General features: G+C 34.0%; 1 protein-coding gene and 1 non-coding gene across 2 annotated transcripts; both read left to right on the top strand.

Annotated features, from left to right (window-relative positions):
- The first annotated feature begins 766 nt into the window (after window positions 1-766).
- LOC115725089 (peroxisomal nicotinamide adenine dinucleotide carrier) lies at window positions 767-4,077 on the top strand. The gene is made up of 11 exons (XM_061106477.1): window positions 767-925; window positions 1,021-1,122; window positions 1,225-1,299; window positions 1,591-1,721; window positions 2,505-2,559; window positions 2,703-2,858; window positions 2,947-3,015; window positions 3,118-3,231; window positions 3,316-3,384; window positions 3,460-3,514; window positions 3,604-4,077. Exons 1-11 carry the CDS (start codon window positions 839-841, stop codon window positions 3,798-3,800), a joined length of 1,110 nt encoding a protein of 369 aa, XP_060962460.1. The 5' UTR covers window positions 767-838; the 3' UTR covers window positions 3,801-4,077.
- Window positions 4,078-15,779: 11,702 nt separating this feature from the next.
- LOC115721539 (small nucleolar RNA R71) lies at window positions 15,780-15,886 on the top strand. Its single transcript, XR_004012554.2, has one exon. It is a non-coding gene; the product is annotated as a small nucleolar RNA R71 (small nucleolar RNA).
- Window positions 15,887-19,487: the final 3,601 nt, after the last annotated feature.

Here is a 19,487-nt window from a genome sequence, read left to right as displayed (position 1 = left end):
TAGAATGGAAATGAAATAAGTTTTTTTTTTTTGTTTGGTTGCATTTTAAAGTATTGGAATGACATTCCAATAGAATGCTCTTTCTACCATTTTGGTGGAATGGCTATTCTATTTTAAAGAGGAAGGAAAGATTATTCCAATGTGACAAAAGAAGAAATTTAATGAATTATTATCAATTTTTTTTTTTTTTATGTATTTTAAATTTTATTCCATTCCTATTACTATTACTATTCTCATTCTCAATGTTATATTTTCATTCCTCCCAACCAAACACCACCTTAGTTTCATATTCCCTCTAATTCTACTCCTTCCAACTCTACTCTCTAGTCTTCAACTCAAACTCACATAACAAACATCCCATTAAGGCATTAAGTGTTGTTTGGTTGGAAGGAATGAAAACATAGCTAGAATAAGAATTATATTCCAATACTTTAAAATGAAACCAACCAAAAAAATAAAATAAAAATTATTTCTTTTTCTATTCCATTCTATTTTATTATCTCAAACTAAATGCCACAAAAGAATAGTTACTTTCCTCTCCATCCTTCATACTATCTATCCTTTCTATTATTTCTTTCCATTTTTCTTACCAAACATAGCCTTAGAAAAGAGGAGAGAGGAGCTTTTTCATCCCAAGACCCAAGTTTTCCCCAATTTAAATCCAGCTTGAGACGACGACGTTTTACACTCTTTAGCTGGAATATCAAAATGCCACGTGTACATATAATAGTAGAGGATATTTTTTATTTTGTTTTTTGTTTTTTTCTTATCTTTTTATATTTTGGTGATTTATTGTAGAAAGAAAAAAAAAAGAAAAGAAAAAGAGAAGAGAGAAGGGATGTCAAACTCAAATGCAGTGGCTAATGGAGTAGCTGGAGCTGGAGGTGGTATTATTGCTCAAATCATTACTTATCCTCTTCAAACGGTACCCCAATACTCTTTGTTCTTCCCTATTCAAATTCTACTTTACTTTACTTTACTTTACTTCGATTCTATTCTAATATATATAGTTGTATTTAGGTCAATACACGCCAACAAACCGAGAGAAGAGCCAAAAGGATTTTGACCTCTGCTTCTACATCTCCCACTCCTACTCCCACTGCTCTTGTTCAAATACTCCAAGTATTCTATTCTATTCTATTCTATTCATTTATTTTTAATCCAGATAACCATAAATATTATATATATATATATATATATGTTATTAATAATTTGTTAGCACAGGTTATAAAGAATGAAGGGTGGGGTGGACTTTACAGTGGTCTCAAACCTTCCTTGTTTGGAACAGCTGCTTCACAGGTTTATATATATTTAACACTTTGGAGAATTTTAATTACAACTTTCTATTATAACTTTTAGTTAATTATCGCGCCCCGAAATCATATCTTGGATTATGTTTTTCAAATCTATTTTCGACACGGTACATTACTCGAAATTTTTCAAAAATTTATACTTTGAAAATATTTTAACACGTGATTTTTCAGACATAAAAGTTGACGGTAACTATGTCTTGATAATTATTGTTTACATAAATAATGTTAGTGTATTGACATGTGACCAAATTATGTATCACACTGCTACATGCACCAGGGAATATATTATTACTTTTACCAGGTTTTCAAGAACAAGGCAGAGTCTATTGCAAATTCTCGTAAAAACAAAGGCCGTGGGGATGGAAGTGTGGGCATGTTTTCATGGCTTATTGTTGCAGCTCTTGCTGGGTATAACTATAACTATAACTATAACAACCCTTTATGTTATGACTATATTGTATATATGATTTTGAAAACTAGTACTTGAATAATATAGAAGACATGACTCATGAGTGATTGTTTATTGAAATAATTGAGAAATAAAAGAAATTTGTAGTACAACTAATTTACTAAGGTAGCATTTGGTTGGAAACAATGAAAATATAGAAAAAGAGAATGAGAATGAGAATGGGAATGGGAATAGGAATAGATTGGAATCAAATTTAAAACGTATAAAAAGAAATTGATAAAAAAAGTTATTAAATTTTTTCTTATCTTGCATTGGAATGGTCTTTCCTTTTACTTCAAAATGAAAAAGTCATTCCACTAGAATTACATTCTAACACTTTAAAATGCAACCAATCAAAAGAACAGAATAAAACTTATTTCTTTTTTATTCTATTCCATTTCATACCTCCAACCAAACACCACTTAAGTCTTCCAATCTATATCTCTTAAATAGAAGCACATCATCTAATCAACAAAAGCAATTGTTATGAGACAATATAGTTAGGGATGATAACTACTACCAACAAAATTCTAGTTGGACTAAAATTTCAGTAAATATTCACACTTTTACTGTAACTAGACATTACAATTAACTATAGAGCAGTAACTATATAGATGAAAATGGTAAAAAACTATTCATCCATATTTTAATAAAAGCAATTAAAATGTTAATGTAAGCCTAAAATAGAAGTCATACAATATGATCATATCTCTACTTATATATGTGTTTTGCTTTAATTGCAGTTCCTTGAACGTATTGTTCACTAATCCTATATGGGTTCTCGTCACTCGTATGCAGGTGTACTGTCTCTTGTCTAACTTCTTTCTTATGATAAATCCATCTTTTTGTTTGTTAACTAACTACCAAATAAGGTACTTTGAAGTAGCAAATTGATAAAATTATATATGATCCATACTTGGGGTTTTGTTTATTTTATTTAGACACATACTCAAGCAGAACGAAAAATTAGGGAGGAAAGAAAAGAATCGATGGCGAGGGAAGTAGCGAATTCTGATCAAAGCAGCATTACTCTGTTGCATGACAACATGGCAAAGCTTGATTCTTTAAAACCGACTCCTTATGGAACCATCCATGCGGTTAGCTAGCATTTTCAATCATATTTTTTGTTTATATTTAGAATATATATGTATATATCATTATTGTATTAATTGTGTTCTTGTTCAGGCTCAAGAAGTGTATAGAGAAGCAGGAATTCGTGGTTTCTGGAAAGGCATTATCCCAACACTAATCATGGTCATTTCACTTCTTCTTCTTCTTGTTATTTATTAGTGCAAAAGAGAGAAATAGAAGTAAAACAGAAAATAACCATGATTAAATCTTATTGTATGACTTCAGGTGTGCAATCCATCAATCCAATTCATGATTTATGAGACCTCTTTAAACCGTCTAAAGGCGAGACGTAATAAAGCTAGTAAGCCGGGATCAAACACTTCTGCAACTGCTTTCGAGGTAATACAACTTTTTAATTGTTACTTTCCTGATTCATTCAGTATTTGAAAGAGAAATATTAGGCTCATTTGTGTTTCTTCATAGACTTTCTTACTAGGAGCCTTGGCCAAACTTGGAGCAACTGTGTCTACATACCCCTTGTTAGTTGTCAAGGTAATACAAACCTTAACAATTTCTTTAGATGAAAAAAAAATATCATCACTTTTAACAATTTCTTTGCATATGCAGTCAAGGCTGCAGGCGAAGCAGGAGATTGGAGGGAATAGCTCCTTAAGATACTCAGGTTAATTTGGCTTCTAAACCTAATGATCAATCGTTTATTTATCAAAGAAAAACTTATACTTTGAATAATTCGGTCATAATTACTTATAGGCACCATTGATGCAATAATGAAGATGATTAGATATGAAGGGTTGAGTAGCTTTTACAAAGGCATGAGTACAAAGATTGTGCAAAGTGTTTTTGCAGCTTCACTACTTTTTATGATCAAGGAGGAACTTGTCAAGGCTTACGTCTTAATGGCCCATAAGTCCCATTTATTTTTATCCAATTTGAGAAAAATAAGATAATTATGTGTACAGAGCTAGCTAAATTGAAAAATACCTTACCAATTTGATTCATATGAAAAGTTTCAAATGATATATTTTCGTGTTGAAGTGGTTAGTTCTTCCCAACTAGCTGTGAAGAAGTTAGTTAAAGTTGTTTAACGGTTTCTACAGTTCACTAATCCTAGCCATTTGGATTCTGTTAGCGAGCTGTTAAAACCCCTCTTCAATAAACTCTTCAGGGACCATGAATGTAACTCAATTTCATGCTAATAAGGTCATCTCTTATAGAACTTTAAAATATGAAATTTGTAATGATTTAGCACTAAATTCATTCCAACCCAATTCTAAAACCTATCTTATATATAGCATTGTTTATAGTTTCCCATTAAATTTGGTGGAGCACTATAGATCATACTAAAACTTACTTTTTATTTATTAATCACTATAACTTTTAAATTTATATATTCTTTACCATTAATAATAATAATATAATAACACTATTTAATTAAAAAATTATTTTTGTGTAACTTTTAGAGTTGTTGGTTGAAGTGGAAAAATAATATGATACTTAAACTACATTATTTTCGTGTTAAACTAACATAATTATAGTGTTTATGATTGAAGAGAGTAGTAATCAATTATATATATTTATATATATGGAGCTGTACATGTTAAATTTTTATATATATAAGCTCGGTACAATACATTATTTTTGTATCGTGTTTAAATTTGTATCATATTTGTAGTCGTGTCGTGCTTTATTTTGGCATTTTTTTTTCTTACAGGCCAACTCGTTTTTTGTACAGATTTAAATTCGAACTCTACTTTCTTATAATTTCTTTTACAATTAATGAGTTAGTAATTAAATTGAGTTTTTTTTTTATTCTAATTTTCAATTGTTTTATATACCTTTTCAACAATAGTTTTTTTTAAGAGTAACAAAGGTAACTAGGGTATGCAAAAAGTAGAAGATTTTCTTCCAGTTAAATATCTTAAGAGTATGCAGATATACCACGAAAAAAATAAATGAAACTTTTAATATAAAAAAAAAAAAGAAAACATCTAACTTGTTATAAAAGTAATTATAACTATTCCAATAAGATTATTTAATAATAATAAAGAGTAATGATATGTACACACATAATCAGGATTTTAAAAAATTACAAAAATATTGTACGGAATTTTTATGGGTTTTTAGATTTTATTTACATAAAATATGGTCTTTTATGTACTTTTATGTTGTACTCTTATTATTTTTTTGTTCATTTTTTGTAAATTATATATTATTTTTTTTATGTTGTTTTCTTGTTACTCTTATGTGGTTTTCTTGTGTTTTTATAGAATGCTGTAAAAATGTAAAAAAAAAAAAATTAAACGTAAAAACATAAAGTTTTTACAAAAAATATTTTATGTAATTATATCCACATGATTCACACACAAATTTAACATACACTTATATGACAAGTAGCTTCAACAAATTATCTTTATTTAAAATGGGTCCCACAAATAATCAAATCAAATTTTTATCTCACAAATTTTAAAATAAATTAAGGTATAATTACATATTTTAATAATTGTAATTATATAGTTGTATATATACTTTGATGTATTTGAGTTATATGACCATTTTAATTTATATAAATAATTATAGTTGTATTATTTTTTCAAAGATATTTATATTATTATTATTATCATTAAATTATTTAACTTTTTAACATATTGTGTTTTCGAGCTAGATTTTGTATTTATGTTAGAAGTGCACATTGGGTGGGTTTTGCCAAGTTTGGATTTTTTGAGTTCGGGTTTCGGCTGTGTATATTTTGTAGCCAGAACCCGCCCATTTTTGTGGCAGTGTTTTCGTGGTTTTGGGTTTTGAGTTTGGGTTGGGTCGAGTCTAGGTGGATTTTGACCGGGGTTTGGGTTGGGCTACTCTTTACTTCCACATCAAGGGGCTTTGCTCCTCACTCAAGGAGGTCTTGCTCCTCCCTTAAGGAGCCTTTACTCCCACATTAAGGTGGTTTTGCTCCTCACTCAAGGAGGTCTCGCTCCTCCCTCAAGGAGCCTTTACTTCTACATCAAGGTGGTCTTGCTCCTCCTCAAGGAGCCTTTACTTCCATATCAAGGTGGCTTTGCTCCTCCCTCAAGGATCTTTAACTTCCACATCAATGTGTCTTTGCTCCTCCCTCAAAGAGCCTTTACTCCCACATCAAGGTGATTTTGCTCCTAACTCAAGGGGGCCTTGCTCCTCCCTCAAGGATCCTTTACTGCCACATTAAGGTGGCTTTGCTCCTTGCTCAAGGAGGCCTTACCTCCTCCATGAACAATTCCTAATGCCACCAATGGCTTAGACACCTTGAGAATAGTCAACGCCTCTAGGCTTAGCGCAATTCTCTCCAAGCCCTAATGCCAATAGATTAGGCACAATGTCCTAATGCCAATGGCTTAGGCACAAAGTCCTAATGCCAATGATTTAGGCACAAAGTCCTAATGCCAATGGTTTAGGCACAAAGTCCTAATGCCACCAATGACGTAGGCACTTTGAGAATAGTCAATGCCTCTGGGCTTGGCACATGTGACAGTCAGTATTCCCGTGATCCGTAAGGGAAAATACCAGGTAAGTTATACAATCCCACATTGCTTGGGGAAAGTCAAGTGTGATGATTCTGAGACTGTATAGGTATGGGACTAGACAATTGAAGAGGGCTTAAATAGATTGATTGGTACTACCTATATCAACAACGTGCATCTTGTTTTTCAGTAGCCCTTCACGAAAGAACTCCACGATTAAGCGTGCTTGACTTGGGGTAACTTCAGGATGGGTGACCTCCTGGGAAGTTTTCCCAGGAAGTGTGCAAGTGAGGACAAAGAACGTTGGAAACAATTCTATTGGTTTGTAGGGTCATCAGTCCATGAAGCAGCCAGAGTGATGTACTCGTGTATAAGAGCCATTATTTTGTGAGTGTATGGGCCCAATGAAGGTTTGAAGTGGGGACATTATAAAGGGTATCAGAGCCTTGACCCAATCGGAAGTGTGGTCGACGAGGACGTCGGACCTTGTAAGAGGGTGATTGTGACAGTCAGTAGTCCCATGATTTGTAAGGGGAAATACCGGGTAAGCTGTACAATCCCACATCGCCTAAGGAAGGTCAAATGGGATAATTTTGAGTCTGTGTAGGTATGGGACTACACAGTTGAAAAGGGCTTAATTGGATTGATTGGTACTACCTATATCAGCAAGGTGCATCTTGTTTTTCGATAGCCCATCACGAAAGAACTCCACAATTAAGCGTGCTTGACCTGGGGTAATTTCAGGATGGGTGACCTCTTGGGAGTTTTCCCAGGAAGTGTGCTAGTGAGGACAAAGCACGCTGAAAATACTTGTGTTAGTTTGTAGGGTCAATCATTAGTCCGTGAAGAAGCCAGAATGATATACTCGTGTATGAGAGCCATTATTCCGTGAGTGTAAGGGCCCAATGGAGGCTTGAAGTGGGGACGTTATAAACATCTAAACTAAATGAATACAATGAAACAAATCTCCAAGCAACTGGCAAATGAGATGACCTGAGCTAACATTGAGTTTATTGTGGGAGTAGGATATCGTCCTGTGATTGTGTATCACCAATGGTCGTAATAATTGCTTCTGTTGGGGTAGAAGGTGCCTCATTATCATTTAGATCCCAATCTTTTGGGAACACATCTTCATTATCGCTCTCCACAGGTTGGCAATTTGCTTTGTCATCTATTGCTTGGGTGGGTTGTGGTTCCCCCTCCTTTAGCTTCAACATTGCCATCAAAATGGCCATCTTAGTTAACAAAGTCTCCTTCAGATCTTTCTGACTGTTTGAAAAGGATCGCCTCATATTGAGATGGCTATTCAGTAACTCTGTCTGTGGCAATATGATGGCAGCCTGCTAGGCCTCAAGTCTATCCAACCTCTTTGCTAGGTCATTATCCACAGATGTGTAGACTGGAGCGGACAGAGCAGCTAAAGTAGACGTCTCGTTTACTTCTGGTGCCGGCGGTGGCGGAACTACTTTGCCTTTGTCACGACCTCATTAATGGTATTCGCTTGGCTTTGAAACACAGACTCTTGTGTACCACTCCCCTCCACCGTTTAATCGATGTCCATCTCGAAACAAAGAGGGAATTTACCCTCATTAATGGACTTGAAATATTCCTCTTCACTGGGTCGAGGAAACAAGCACTTCTTTACGACCAACTGCAAAACAAAAAAAAAAAACAACAAACAGAAGTTAAAAATTGTTGAAAAATGTCACAAAATATTTTGCAAACTAAATCGCAAATAATCACAACATGTCGCAAAATCATCGATAGCATGTCATTAAAACAGGTCTAGCATCTCAAAAAAAAATATGTACCCAAATCGCGAATGAAATCGCAAACTATCGCGAATTAAAAAGTAAGTATAAACAAAAAATTATTGCAAATGACATCGCAAAATATCACAAAACAAGTCGCAAATTAGAAAATAATTTTTATAAAGTACTATACATCTACAAATTACAAATGAAATCGCGAAACAAGTCGCGAATAACTAATTCAACTTTTAAACTAGTAGTTTTACTGAATTAACAAAAAAAATCTTGCAAAACAGAAAAGAATCTTACTCGAGTGTTGAACAATAGTGCGATGCTGGTTGCCTTCACATCTTGTTTCTACTGGCCTTCCAGAGTTTTCCAGTTTATCATTCTAGGAAACTTGGTCTCGCTACATTGAGCATACTTCTTGCCCACTTTCTCTATGGCTTCATATGCCCAATACTGAATGGAAGGTACATAGCCACTAACAGTGTATTTTGCCTCCTGAGCAACCTTCTTCCCCTTCTTCTTGTCAACATTATCATTGTAATGTTGCATATCCTTATTCAATGTCTGCATCAACTTATGAAAAGCATGCTCGCCCCACGAATACTTGAAGAAGAATTCAAGATCATTAACAAACTTTAACATGTCAGGCTAAATTTAGACATTGCCCTCTTTTGATACTAATACACCTTCAATGAAAGCGGACAGTCCAAGCTTGTAGGCATCATCTTTTACTTCGTACCTCTGCAGTTGGAGCAACAATGAATCCAATTGCACAAAACTCTTCCCTTCAAAATACATCCTGACTGGATGGTCATTGGACTTGACTTCTATTTCTTCATTTGTAGGGGCACTACTCATAGGTAAGCCACTAATAAGTCCAAACTCTATCCACTCGAATCTCATGTCATTTTTGCCTATATGAAACCAAACCTCATCTTCCTTTTCATTATCGACTTTCATCTTCCGTAAGAAGAGGCTGTGGACCAAAGCACTAGAGAAAAGAAATGTCCAAAAGGGCTAGCCTTAATCGTATCAATCAACTCAAGCTTCGTAAACTTGGCCTTGATATCTCTAAACCTATTTGTACCCCGATAGGTAAGACGTCTTGTGAAATGCTAGGAAACTAGAAGTTTAAGTTCAGGAGCCATCTGCAAAATTGTAAGAAATTTTGTTAAAAATTAAAAAAAGAATATCATAACATGTATCACAAATATGTGAATCATCGCAAAATAGAATCGCAGATAAGTAGCCTAGTGTTCAGCGATATTTCATGACATATTGGCGACATATCTTGCAATACAATTAACGACGTATACCGAAAATATTATCATGGGATATTTCATCCAACATCGCCAATCATATTGCAGACATCGTGAAACTATCATTAAATAAGTAAAATTTCAAAAGGCACTTCCGACCAAAAATAACTCGCAAACACGTCGCAACATGTCGTGAAAACATTGCTAATATAAAGAACTACCATAACATTTTGAAAAAAAATCAAAATATGTCGCGAACAATGTCGTGACATGTCGATAATTGACCAAAAACCCAGAACTCGAACAGGCGTCAATGAAATTCAAATGAAAACACAAAAATTGAACCTAAATCAAACAAATTTCCTTACAATGAAGCACAAACAACAAAAAAATCCAATTAAAATAAAATAAAAGTTTAGAAAAATACTTTTTTTTTTGTGATGTCGAATGTGGGTTTGGGGTTTCACAATTTTGAATTTGGTTTCACGATATCAATCTGGGTCTGGGCTTGGGATTTTGTCGGAGGTGGTGGTTTTGTTGGGCTTACTGGGCTTCCCCATCTCATACAAATGATTTATGGACTAAGATTTATTAACGCCTCAATCACGTAAAAGTCACGATTTCCATATTTTTTTTTCCTACTTTAAATTTTTATTTATTTAATTAGTTGGCGAAAATTTTTGGCTAACACATGACAACAATTCTTGCCTATTATTTAATTTTATTGCTTAGAAACATTAGGAAGAAGCAAAACGAATCATTCCTAACAACAACATGGAATAACACAATTGAAAATGAAGATAAGAATCAAATATGAGCAGAAGTTTGGGGCCTATTACCTTGTATTTATATAGGTAAATTATTCAATCACTGTTATAATTAATTATTAGAATATTTCAACAATCAATTAAAAATTGAGTAATAAAATTAAGAGAAATGTTAACAAATGGCCTTATTTTTCTCTCTAGTGAAAGTTAATGTCTCTTTTTTAGAATAATAACGCAAATGTCCCTTTTTATTTTTTTCTACCTAAAATACCTTTGACTAGATATAAGGTATATATTATTATGTTTTATTCATTCAAAAGAAATAAAACTGTAAGATCAAAACATGAAGTTGTCCCGCATAATTTAATTTATTATACTGTATTTTTTGTTGTGATACATTAGTTTAATTTCCAATTATAGTTAGAATATGGTATATTAATTACATATTATGTTATATTTTTTAGTCAAACATGGATGGGTATATACTATTGAATGAATATTTTTTTTGGTTGTTCTCTTTTTATTAACAAGTGTTGATATACATCAACGTATAAAACTAGTTATTGTGTATATATGAATATGAAATCATATATTTGATGATAACTTAGAGAGAAAAAAGTTATAATATATCAATTGTTTGTACTAAAATAAAAAAAAAATTGATAAAATATTAATTTTTAGTAGGTGGTATATACATTTTGCATGATGGTATATACATTTTTTGTACTACAGTATAACATTTAGAAAATAAAATAATAAAATTTAGATTGTATGAAAATGTACCCTAATCCTAACTTAATATACCATTGTGAAATATATATATATATATATGTATGGAACACTTCTTAATGGGTATTACCCATGAATGGTTACTAAACAAATTTAACTATAAATATTAATTTTAAAAATATCAAACCATCGAATTTTGATCTAATAATGAATAATAAAATCACAAATTTGAATTTCTATGCTTAATTTAACTACTTAATTAAAAAATAATATTAAAAAATATCTCTTTTTACACTATATCAAAAATATGTTCATACAAAAATATTTAACTTAAACTTTTCTTATTTTTCTTGCTAAAAAACTTTTTTTTTTAATTTTTTTTACCGATGGAACAATCTCAGCCCATATGATATAAAAATGAGAGATTATTTTAATTAGATAAAAAAATTAAGTATAAAAACTCAAATTTTTTTAATTTTACCCATTCATAGGTAATACCCATTAAGAGTGCACCCATATATGTATAATCTTAAACATGGAAACAACATACCCCAATCAAATATATTTATGTCTCAAACTTAAACTAATATTTTATGTTTTTTTATTTCACTAAATATATACTATATCACATAAAAATGATATATCTTACAACAATATTAATATACCATAAAACTAATATTAATGATTGTTGCTAAAATTTTAAACACTACGCAAGTATACGCAATCAAGTAGTAAATCTCACACAGGTGAGGTCGATCCCACAGGGAATTGGATTAAGTACCACTAAATTATACTTATGATTCTATTCGGCAAATCGAAAGCAATTATGATTTAAAAACAGTAAAATATGAAAGTAATTCAGAAAACTTAATAACACAATTTAAAGTTGAGCAAGATGAGACAATAGGGAGGAGAATCCTGTTGTTGTTTACCCAATTCGTTAATGCTTAATTACTATCCTATTCTTGGAGTGAATGACAGATTATGAAATAACCTAGCTCCTTTCAGATCTTCTAGATTCTAAATCACATGTTATCTAATTAATTCCTTAATTAAACTAACATGAAATCAGCATTAAGCAATAATCTACTCGTCACATAAGTCATGCAAATACTTTCGTTTTACATAGAACATTGATTATCTTAATTTTAGCATTCTCAATTCTCACTTTTCAGATTTTGAATTGAGATCATAGAACATGCACAAGGTGATCAATCTTAAACATGAAATTAAACACAAATTAAGATAATTTCACAAACAAGAATGGAGGAATGGTAATTAAACATTAACTAGGCAAAACATTAAACAACAATCATCATCCTCCCTAAATGGGAAATTTAGTTCAGAAATAAATCCATAACCATTCCTATGACAATATTCAACATAAATAAATTAAAGAGGAATAGAGAAAGAAACTGTTGGTGGATGAATTCTGGATCTTCACTTTGATTTCCTCTGCTCTTCCTGCCGCTCTCTGCTGTGTTTTAGGGTTCCAAATCGCTTCCCCTGACTTTCAATCGCAGTTTTCTATTTATAATTGAAATTTAGGGTTCGATGGACGAAAATGCCCCTGGTCCGTACGGGATCTCGCCGCGGCCAAGCTTCCTCTCGCCGCGGCGAGAAATTGCCAAATTTAGGCTCTCTCTGTATCTCGTAACTCGCCGCGGCGAGCCTCTTCATCGCCGCGGCGACTGATGCTTCTGAATTCTCGAGATCTAGCCGCGGCCAAGTTGTGTTTAGCCGCGGCCAGATATGCACAAAAACTCAAAAATTGAGTTTTCTTCGGCTCAGCACGTCTTTTAATGAATTTCTGCACCCGAGACCTCTTTTATTCCAAAGAACCTGAAAACATAGAAAACAAGCGTAATTCCGTCCCAACACAGCTAGAAATGCACATAAATTGGATCCAAAACATAGGCTAAAAATAGCCTAACAAACTCCCCCAAACTGACTCTTTACTCGTCCCCGAGTAAACTAAGACTAAACTAAAAAAAAAAAAAACTGACAATGATAGCTGAACTTTCCAACAATTTAATTGTTACCACCACCTGCACAACTTCAATCCATCAATAACCAGAATTTCAACTTGCCAACTCTAAGAACTAAGTTGAATGTGCAATTTACAAGTAAGTAATTCATACAAACATAAAGCATCGCAATTTCCATCAATATCACAACTGTTCTAACTTTCCAACATCCCACTAACACATGATCAATAAGTTTGAATGACATACCTCTCTCCACTAATGTTGATAAATTTCTATTTGGAATCAATAGGTCTTTTTCGGTTAGCATCACATGGCTTAGGTACATGGGTAGGTGAGAAGTCATTTAGGCTATACTATACCATAAGCACAATTATACCAAACAAACCTAGACAATTCTTTTGCTTTCTTTCCATATATCCCAAAAACAGAAATAAGAGATTGCAATTTTTCTTATGTGTGTACCTCATAATTTTCTTAACTTTTTTTTTTTTCAAGAAGACACATTTTTTTTTTTTTCATAGGCACAACACACAATATTATTCTTTTTTTTCAATCTCTCATTCCTACACTTTATATTTTTCACTTACAGCACTTATTCCCCCCAAACTTGCTTCAAGGCTCATGGCATAATAAGATATGTTCAGGGTGAAAAGAGTTTAAGATAACGAATTTAGCTCAGTTAAGTGGTGAAAAATTTTTAAAACAGGCTAAGGCTCAACTTTGGGTATACTATGGTAAAAAAAAAAATTCATAGGCAGGCTTGAAAGGCTCAATCGTTCCAAAGAAAACTTGCCTAAATCACTTTCCAAACAAAAATCATCAAGGATTTCGCTTCAAGAGAGTATGTCAAACAAATTCTATTCCATGTTCAATCAATCATTCCACAAACCAAATAGAACAGAGGTGATATGTGAGAATAGCAAATGTTTTAAATCTACATGAATCACTTCCTAGCACACATCCAATTTAATTCAAACAGTTGCAAGTCAAGCACACAGTTATGTTTCAATCCATTGCACAAGTGAATAACAACAATTCAATCAATCTTTCAATTTAGCTATCACACAAGACTAAAAGAAAAACTAAAACAAACTCAAATAAAATAAAACAAATAAACTGAAACTGAAAAATTTAAGTCTCCCCCCCCAAACTGAAATGCACATTGTCCCCAATGTATGAAAATAAACCAGGGTGAGAGAAACTTACCTGAGCCCCATCAGAAGGGGTTTGGCGGCGGTGGAGGTGGTGGCGGGTAGAATCCACCTCTCGCATCCATGAGGGCCTTTGTGCCAAACGAAGAAAACTGACCTCCAATGTTGCAAATTTTAAAGCTTTCCTTAGATTGAGAGTCACCTTCATATTTCCCACACAACAGTCTTTTCATACGTCGTCGAACAGTTCGAAATCGTTCTTTAGACTTCCCTTTCGTCTTGTTGGTAGTGACTTCTCGACCATCCTTTACAACTTCCAGTCGACAACAAGTAGGAATTTCAGTTAAAGAAATACTTTGAAAGTCTCTTCTTCTTTTTGAACACGCAACTTTAACTCCCCCTTCTGTACATCAATTAATGCTCTTCCCGTTGCTAGGAATGGTCTTCCCAAGATGATAGGAATATTCTCATCTTCTTCCATGTCCAGTATTAAAAAATCAGCAGGGAAGATGAACTTACCAACCTTTACCAAGACATCTTCAATTATACCCCGAGGATGAGTCAAAGACCGATCTGCCATTTGTAAAGTAACTGTTGTGGGTTTGGCTTCCCCTAATTTTAATCTTTTGAACATTGATAGGGGCATTAAGTTGATACTGGCTCCCAGATCACATAAAGCTTTTGTTTGTATAGAACCCCCTATTGAGCATGGGATGTTGAAACTACCCGGATCTTTTAGCTTGGGTGGTAGTTTCTTTTGCAGGACCGCACTGCACTCTTCAGTAAGAGCCACTGTCTCATAGTCTTCCATCTTCCTCTTCTTTGACAAAATTTCCTTCATAAACTTCACATAACTTGGCATCTGCTCTAGAGCTTCAGCAAAAGGAATGTTAATGTGAAGTCTTTTGAAGACTTCTAGAAACTTGGTGAACTGCTTGTCTAGATTGGTCTTTCGGAGTCTCTGAGGATAAGGTATCTTCACATGATGATCAATACTGATTGGTGGAGACTGTTGTGGTGGTGCAGGGCTATCAGTAGCCTTCTTTTCCTTTGGTGCCGGCGTCTGTGCATGTTGATCCTGAACCCCATCTTCAACTGGTTGCTTGCCATTAGGTCCTTCATAACTCTTTCCACTCCTCAAGGAAATTGCTTTACATTGCTCTTTTCCTTTTGCCTCACTAGTGCTAGGTGAATTTCCTTGAGCTTGGTTTGCCACTTGATTAGACAATTGTTCCATTTGAGTTTCTAGAGTTTTAATAGAGGCTCTAGTCTCCATCATGAATTGGAGCAATAAATCAGCTTGGATATTGGAGCCACTAGGACTTTGTTGTTGGTTTTGTTGGGGCTGATTTCTCTGCTGGTAGAACCCCTGTTGGTTGTGCCCATAATTATTATTTTGGGAGTAGTTCCCAATGGCTTTTGCTTGATCCATTGGCAAATTATCCACATCTGCCTGACACTCTGAAAAGTGATGGTTGCCTCCACATATCTCACAAATAACTTGGGCTTGTTTAGCTTGCCCTGCAATCAGCTTTGTCAAGGCCTCAACTTGAGCTGTCAATTTTGTGATGGCATCAACCTCTAGCACACCAGCTACTTTCTTAGTTTGACTCCTTTCAGTTGGCCACTGCTGATTATTTAGAGCCATCTCCTCCAATAGATCGTAAGCCTCATTAGCACTCTTTCTCATAAAAGCTCCACCAGCTGCTGCATCTATCAGAGTTCTAGTATTACCAACCAACCCGTTGTAGAAGTTGTGAACCAGCATCCACTTCTCTATGCCATGATGAGGGCATTTTCTGATTAGATCTTTAAACCTCTCCCAAGCCTCATGGAGAGATTCATTATCTTGCTGACAGAAGTTGTTGATTTCACCTCGCAACTTGGCTGACTTTGCTGGAGGAAAGAACTTTGACAAAAATTTCGTGGCTAAGTCATTCCAAGTGGCAATAGAGTTGGGTGGCAGGGAATTCAACCAGCTCTTGGCTCGTTCTCTGAGTGAGAATGGAAACAGTCTCAGACGAATGGCATCATCACTAACTCCATTGACTTTAAAAGTCTCACACAGTTCCATGAAGTTCGAGAGATGCAGATTAGGATCTTCTGAAGGGAGTCCACCAAACTGGACTGAAGACTGCACCATCTGGAGTATGGCAGGTTTGATCTCAAAGTTATTCACATCCACTGCCGGTGGCCTGATACATGACTGCACTCCAGTAAGAGTAGGGAGAATGTAATCTCTCAAGCTACGGCCATTAGCTTGATCTTCAACGGCACCACCATTATTACCGTTATTTGGAGCATTCACATTAGCAGCCATGATTTCTGATGTTTCAGCAGTTGCTGAAACTCTTTCTTGCCTCTTGTTCTTTCTGTTTCTCCTACAAGTCTTCTCAATTTCAGGATCAACTGGTACTATGACTGCTTGTCCTTCACGGCGCATACACTTAGAATTCCTGAAATAGATAGAAACAATCTTGCAAGAACAGATTAGAAATTAGCAAGAAAAAAAAATAAACCAAAGTAGAAGTTAGTATAATTTTATGTAATATTAATCTTAGACAATTCCCCGGCAACGGCGCCAAAAACTTGTTGCTAAAATTTTAAACACTACGCAAGTATACGCAATCAAGTAGTAAATCTCACACAGGTGAGGTCGATCCCACAGGGAATTGGATTAAGTACCACTAAATTATACTTATGATTCTATTCGGCAAATCGAAAGCAATTATGATTTAAAAACAGTAAAATATGAAAGTAATTCAGAAAACTTAATAACACAATTTAAAGTTGAGCAAGATGAGACAATAGGGAGGAGAATCCTGTTGTTGTTTACCCAATTCGTTAATGCTTAATTACTATCCTATTCTTGGAGTGAATGACAGATTATGAAATAACCTAGCTCCTTTCAGATCTTCTAGATTCTAAATCACATGTTATCTAATTAATTCCTTAATTAAACTAACATGAAATCAGCATTAAGCAATAATCTACTCGTCACATAAGTCATGCAAATACTTTCGTTTCACATAGAACATTGATTATCTTAATTTTAGCATTCTCAATTCTCACTTTTCAGATTTTGAATTGAGATCATAGAACATGCACAAGGTGATCAATCTTAAACATGAAATTAAACACAAATTAAGATAATTTCACAAACAAGAATGGAGGAATGGTAATTAAACATTAACTAGGCAAAACATTAAACAACAATCATCATCCTCCCTAAATGGGAAATTTAGTTCAGAAATAAATCCATAACCATTCCTATGACAATATTCAACATAAATAAATTAAAGAGGAATAGAGAAAGAAACTGTTGGTGGATGAATTCTGGATCTTCACTTTGATTTCCTCTGCTCTTCCTGCTGCTCTCTGCTGTGTTTTAGGGTTCCAAATCGCTTCCCCTGACTTTCAATCGCAGTTTTCTATTTATAATTGAAATTTAGGGTTCGATGGACGAAAATGCCCCTGGTCCGTACGGGATCTCGCCGCGGCCAAGCTTCCTCTCGCCGCGGCGAGAAATTGCCAAATTTAGGCTCTCTCTGTATCTCGTAACTCGCCGCGGCGAGCCTCTTCATCGCCGCGGCGACTGATGCTTCTGAATTCTCGAGATCTAGCCGCAGCCAAGTTGTGTTTAGCCGCGGCCAGATATGCACAAAAACTCAAAAATTGAGTTTTCTTCGGCTCAGCACGTCTTTTAATGAATTTCTGCACCCGAGACCTCTTTTATTCCAAAGAACCTGAAAACATAGAAAACAAGCGTAATTCCGTCCCAACACAGCTAGAAATGCACATAAATTGGATCCAAAACATAGGCTAAAAATAGCCTAACAAACTAATATTAATATACCATAAAACTAATATTAATGATGCACTTAATTTTTTAGTTTTCTTCATGATATACTAAATCACGTAAAATAAACATACCAATCATTTAAATTAATATACTAGTTAATAAGTATATTTTACTATTTCCCTTAATATTCATAAAATATATATACTAATTTTTATTTTATTTCTTATTTATATAAAAATATATACCACTCTTATATACCACAATTCAAAGTAGATATATCACATTTAAAAATTAATATAGTATCATAGTGGGAAATAAAAATACCAAAAAATTAGTTTAATATTCCACAAGTTGTTTTTCCTTTCCTTTCCTTTTTCATATACCATAGAAAATAAAAAGAATACACCCCACTAAAATATATCTATACCTCAAACTTAAATTACTATTTCACATTTTTTCTCTCTTTCGTTCTTCATATACTTATATACTCAAATATGAATATATTATAATATATTTTATCTTTCATTCTTCATATACCACCCCACAAAAAAATAATAGGGAAACTTACAAAAATACTGTAATTTGGATTAACTTTTACAAAAATACTGTCACACAGAAATCTTTTCAAAAATACTGTGTTTTTGTAAAACACCAGTATAACACAAAGCAGAACAACTCAAAACAACAGTAGAACACCAGTATAAACTTAACACAGTATACTGCAATATGAAACTTATAAAAAAATATAGTAAAAAAGTAAAAAATACCGTCTGGCAGTATTTTTATAAAAAAATCACAAAAGTTAGTATACCATGTAAATTTCCCAAAATAATATAATATACTTTATTTTTCGTTCTTCATATACTACCCCACAAAAATAATATATCACATTATTAAAGTAATATACTCAAATATGAATATACTGTAATATACTTTCTCTTTTGTTCTTCATATATCACCGCACATAAAAATAAGGCTGGATGAAAGTTCAAGGGGCATGATTTAGTACATATCAAAGTTTGAGGGGCATGATTTGGTAGATATCAAAGTCTGGGGAGCATGGTTTAGTACTGTTGACCGAGATTTTCGGCAACTATTAAAATATGATTATAGTAGTGAGTTGTAAGAAAGCGAGATGAGGATTTTTACGTGGTTGGGGCGTTAATGAGCCTTAGTCCACGAGTCTTTGTTATTAATGGATGTATTTAATACAGATTCCACACTTGAGAGAATGTTCTTCTCATAAATACAGAGAATGTTCTTGGTGAGTATTTTCTCTTCTTGCACTTATGCAACCCCAGATTCTCGACCCCATTAAATGAGCTTTGAGGGGGTATTTATAGTGTTTTGGTGGGGTGATCCCTAGGATTGTTCTTACAAATGTATCTGTAAGTATCCATAAAGTTGGGTATTCCCAATGAATATACCATGGGTAATGCATGGTCAAATCCCTAGGCGCTGTAGGGTTTTTATGAGGAATGTCCTTTTTGCCTTGTGATTGACATGACTCTTCGCAGAGTAGCCGTCGCTAGACTTAAATGATCATTACTGTAGCACTGCTGTTTGGGGGTTGTGCCGTCAGACTTTATTGCGTGTTACAGTCCCAACACGCTTCCTCCCATGCGGCATTAAATGCGACTTGATTACTCAGGAGAGGCCTGACACATCCCGGAGAGGCTTCATG

Source organism: Cannabis sativa, chromosome X (genome assembly GCF_029168945.1).
Source record: "Cannabis sativa cultivar Pink pepper isolate KNU-18-1 chromosome X, ASM2916894v1, whole genome shotgun sequence".
Classification (NCBI taxonomy): domain Eukaryota; kingdom Viridiplantae; phylum Streptophyta; class Magnoliopsida; order Rosales; family Cannabaceae; genus Cannabis; species Cannabis sativa.
This window is presented reverse-complemented; position numbering and strand designations above follow the sequence as displayed.

Bases quoted from the DNA above. Each gene is read 5' to 3' on its own strand.
- LOC115725089 (XM_061106477.1), top strand. From the start codon at position 839: ATGTCAAACTCAAATGCAGTGGCTAATGGAGTAGCTGGAGCTGGAGGT. The intron at 2,859-2,946 runs GTTAGCTAGCAT...GTTCTTGTTCAG, and splicing joins CTTATGGAACCATCCATGCG to GCTCAAGAAGTGTATAGAGA. The intron at 3,232-3,315 runs GTAATACAACTT...GTTTCTTCATAG, and splicing joins CTTCTGCAACTGCTTTCGAG to ACTTTCTTACTAGGAGCCTT.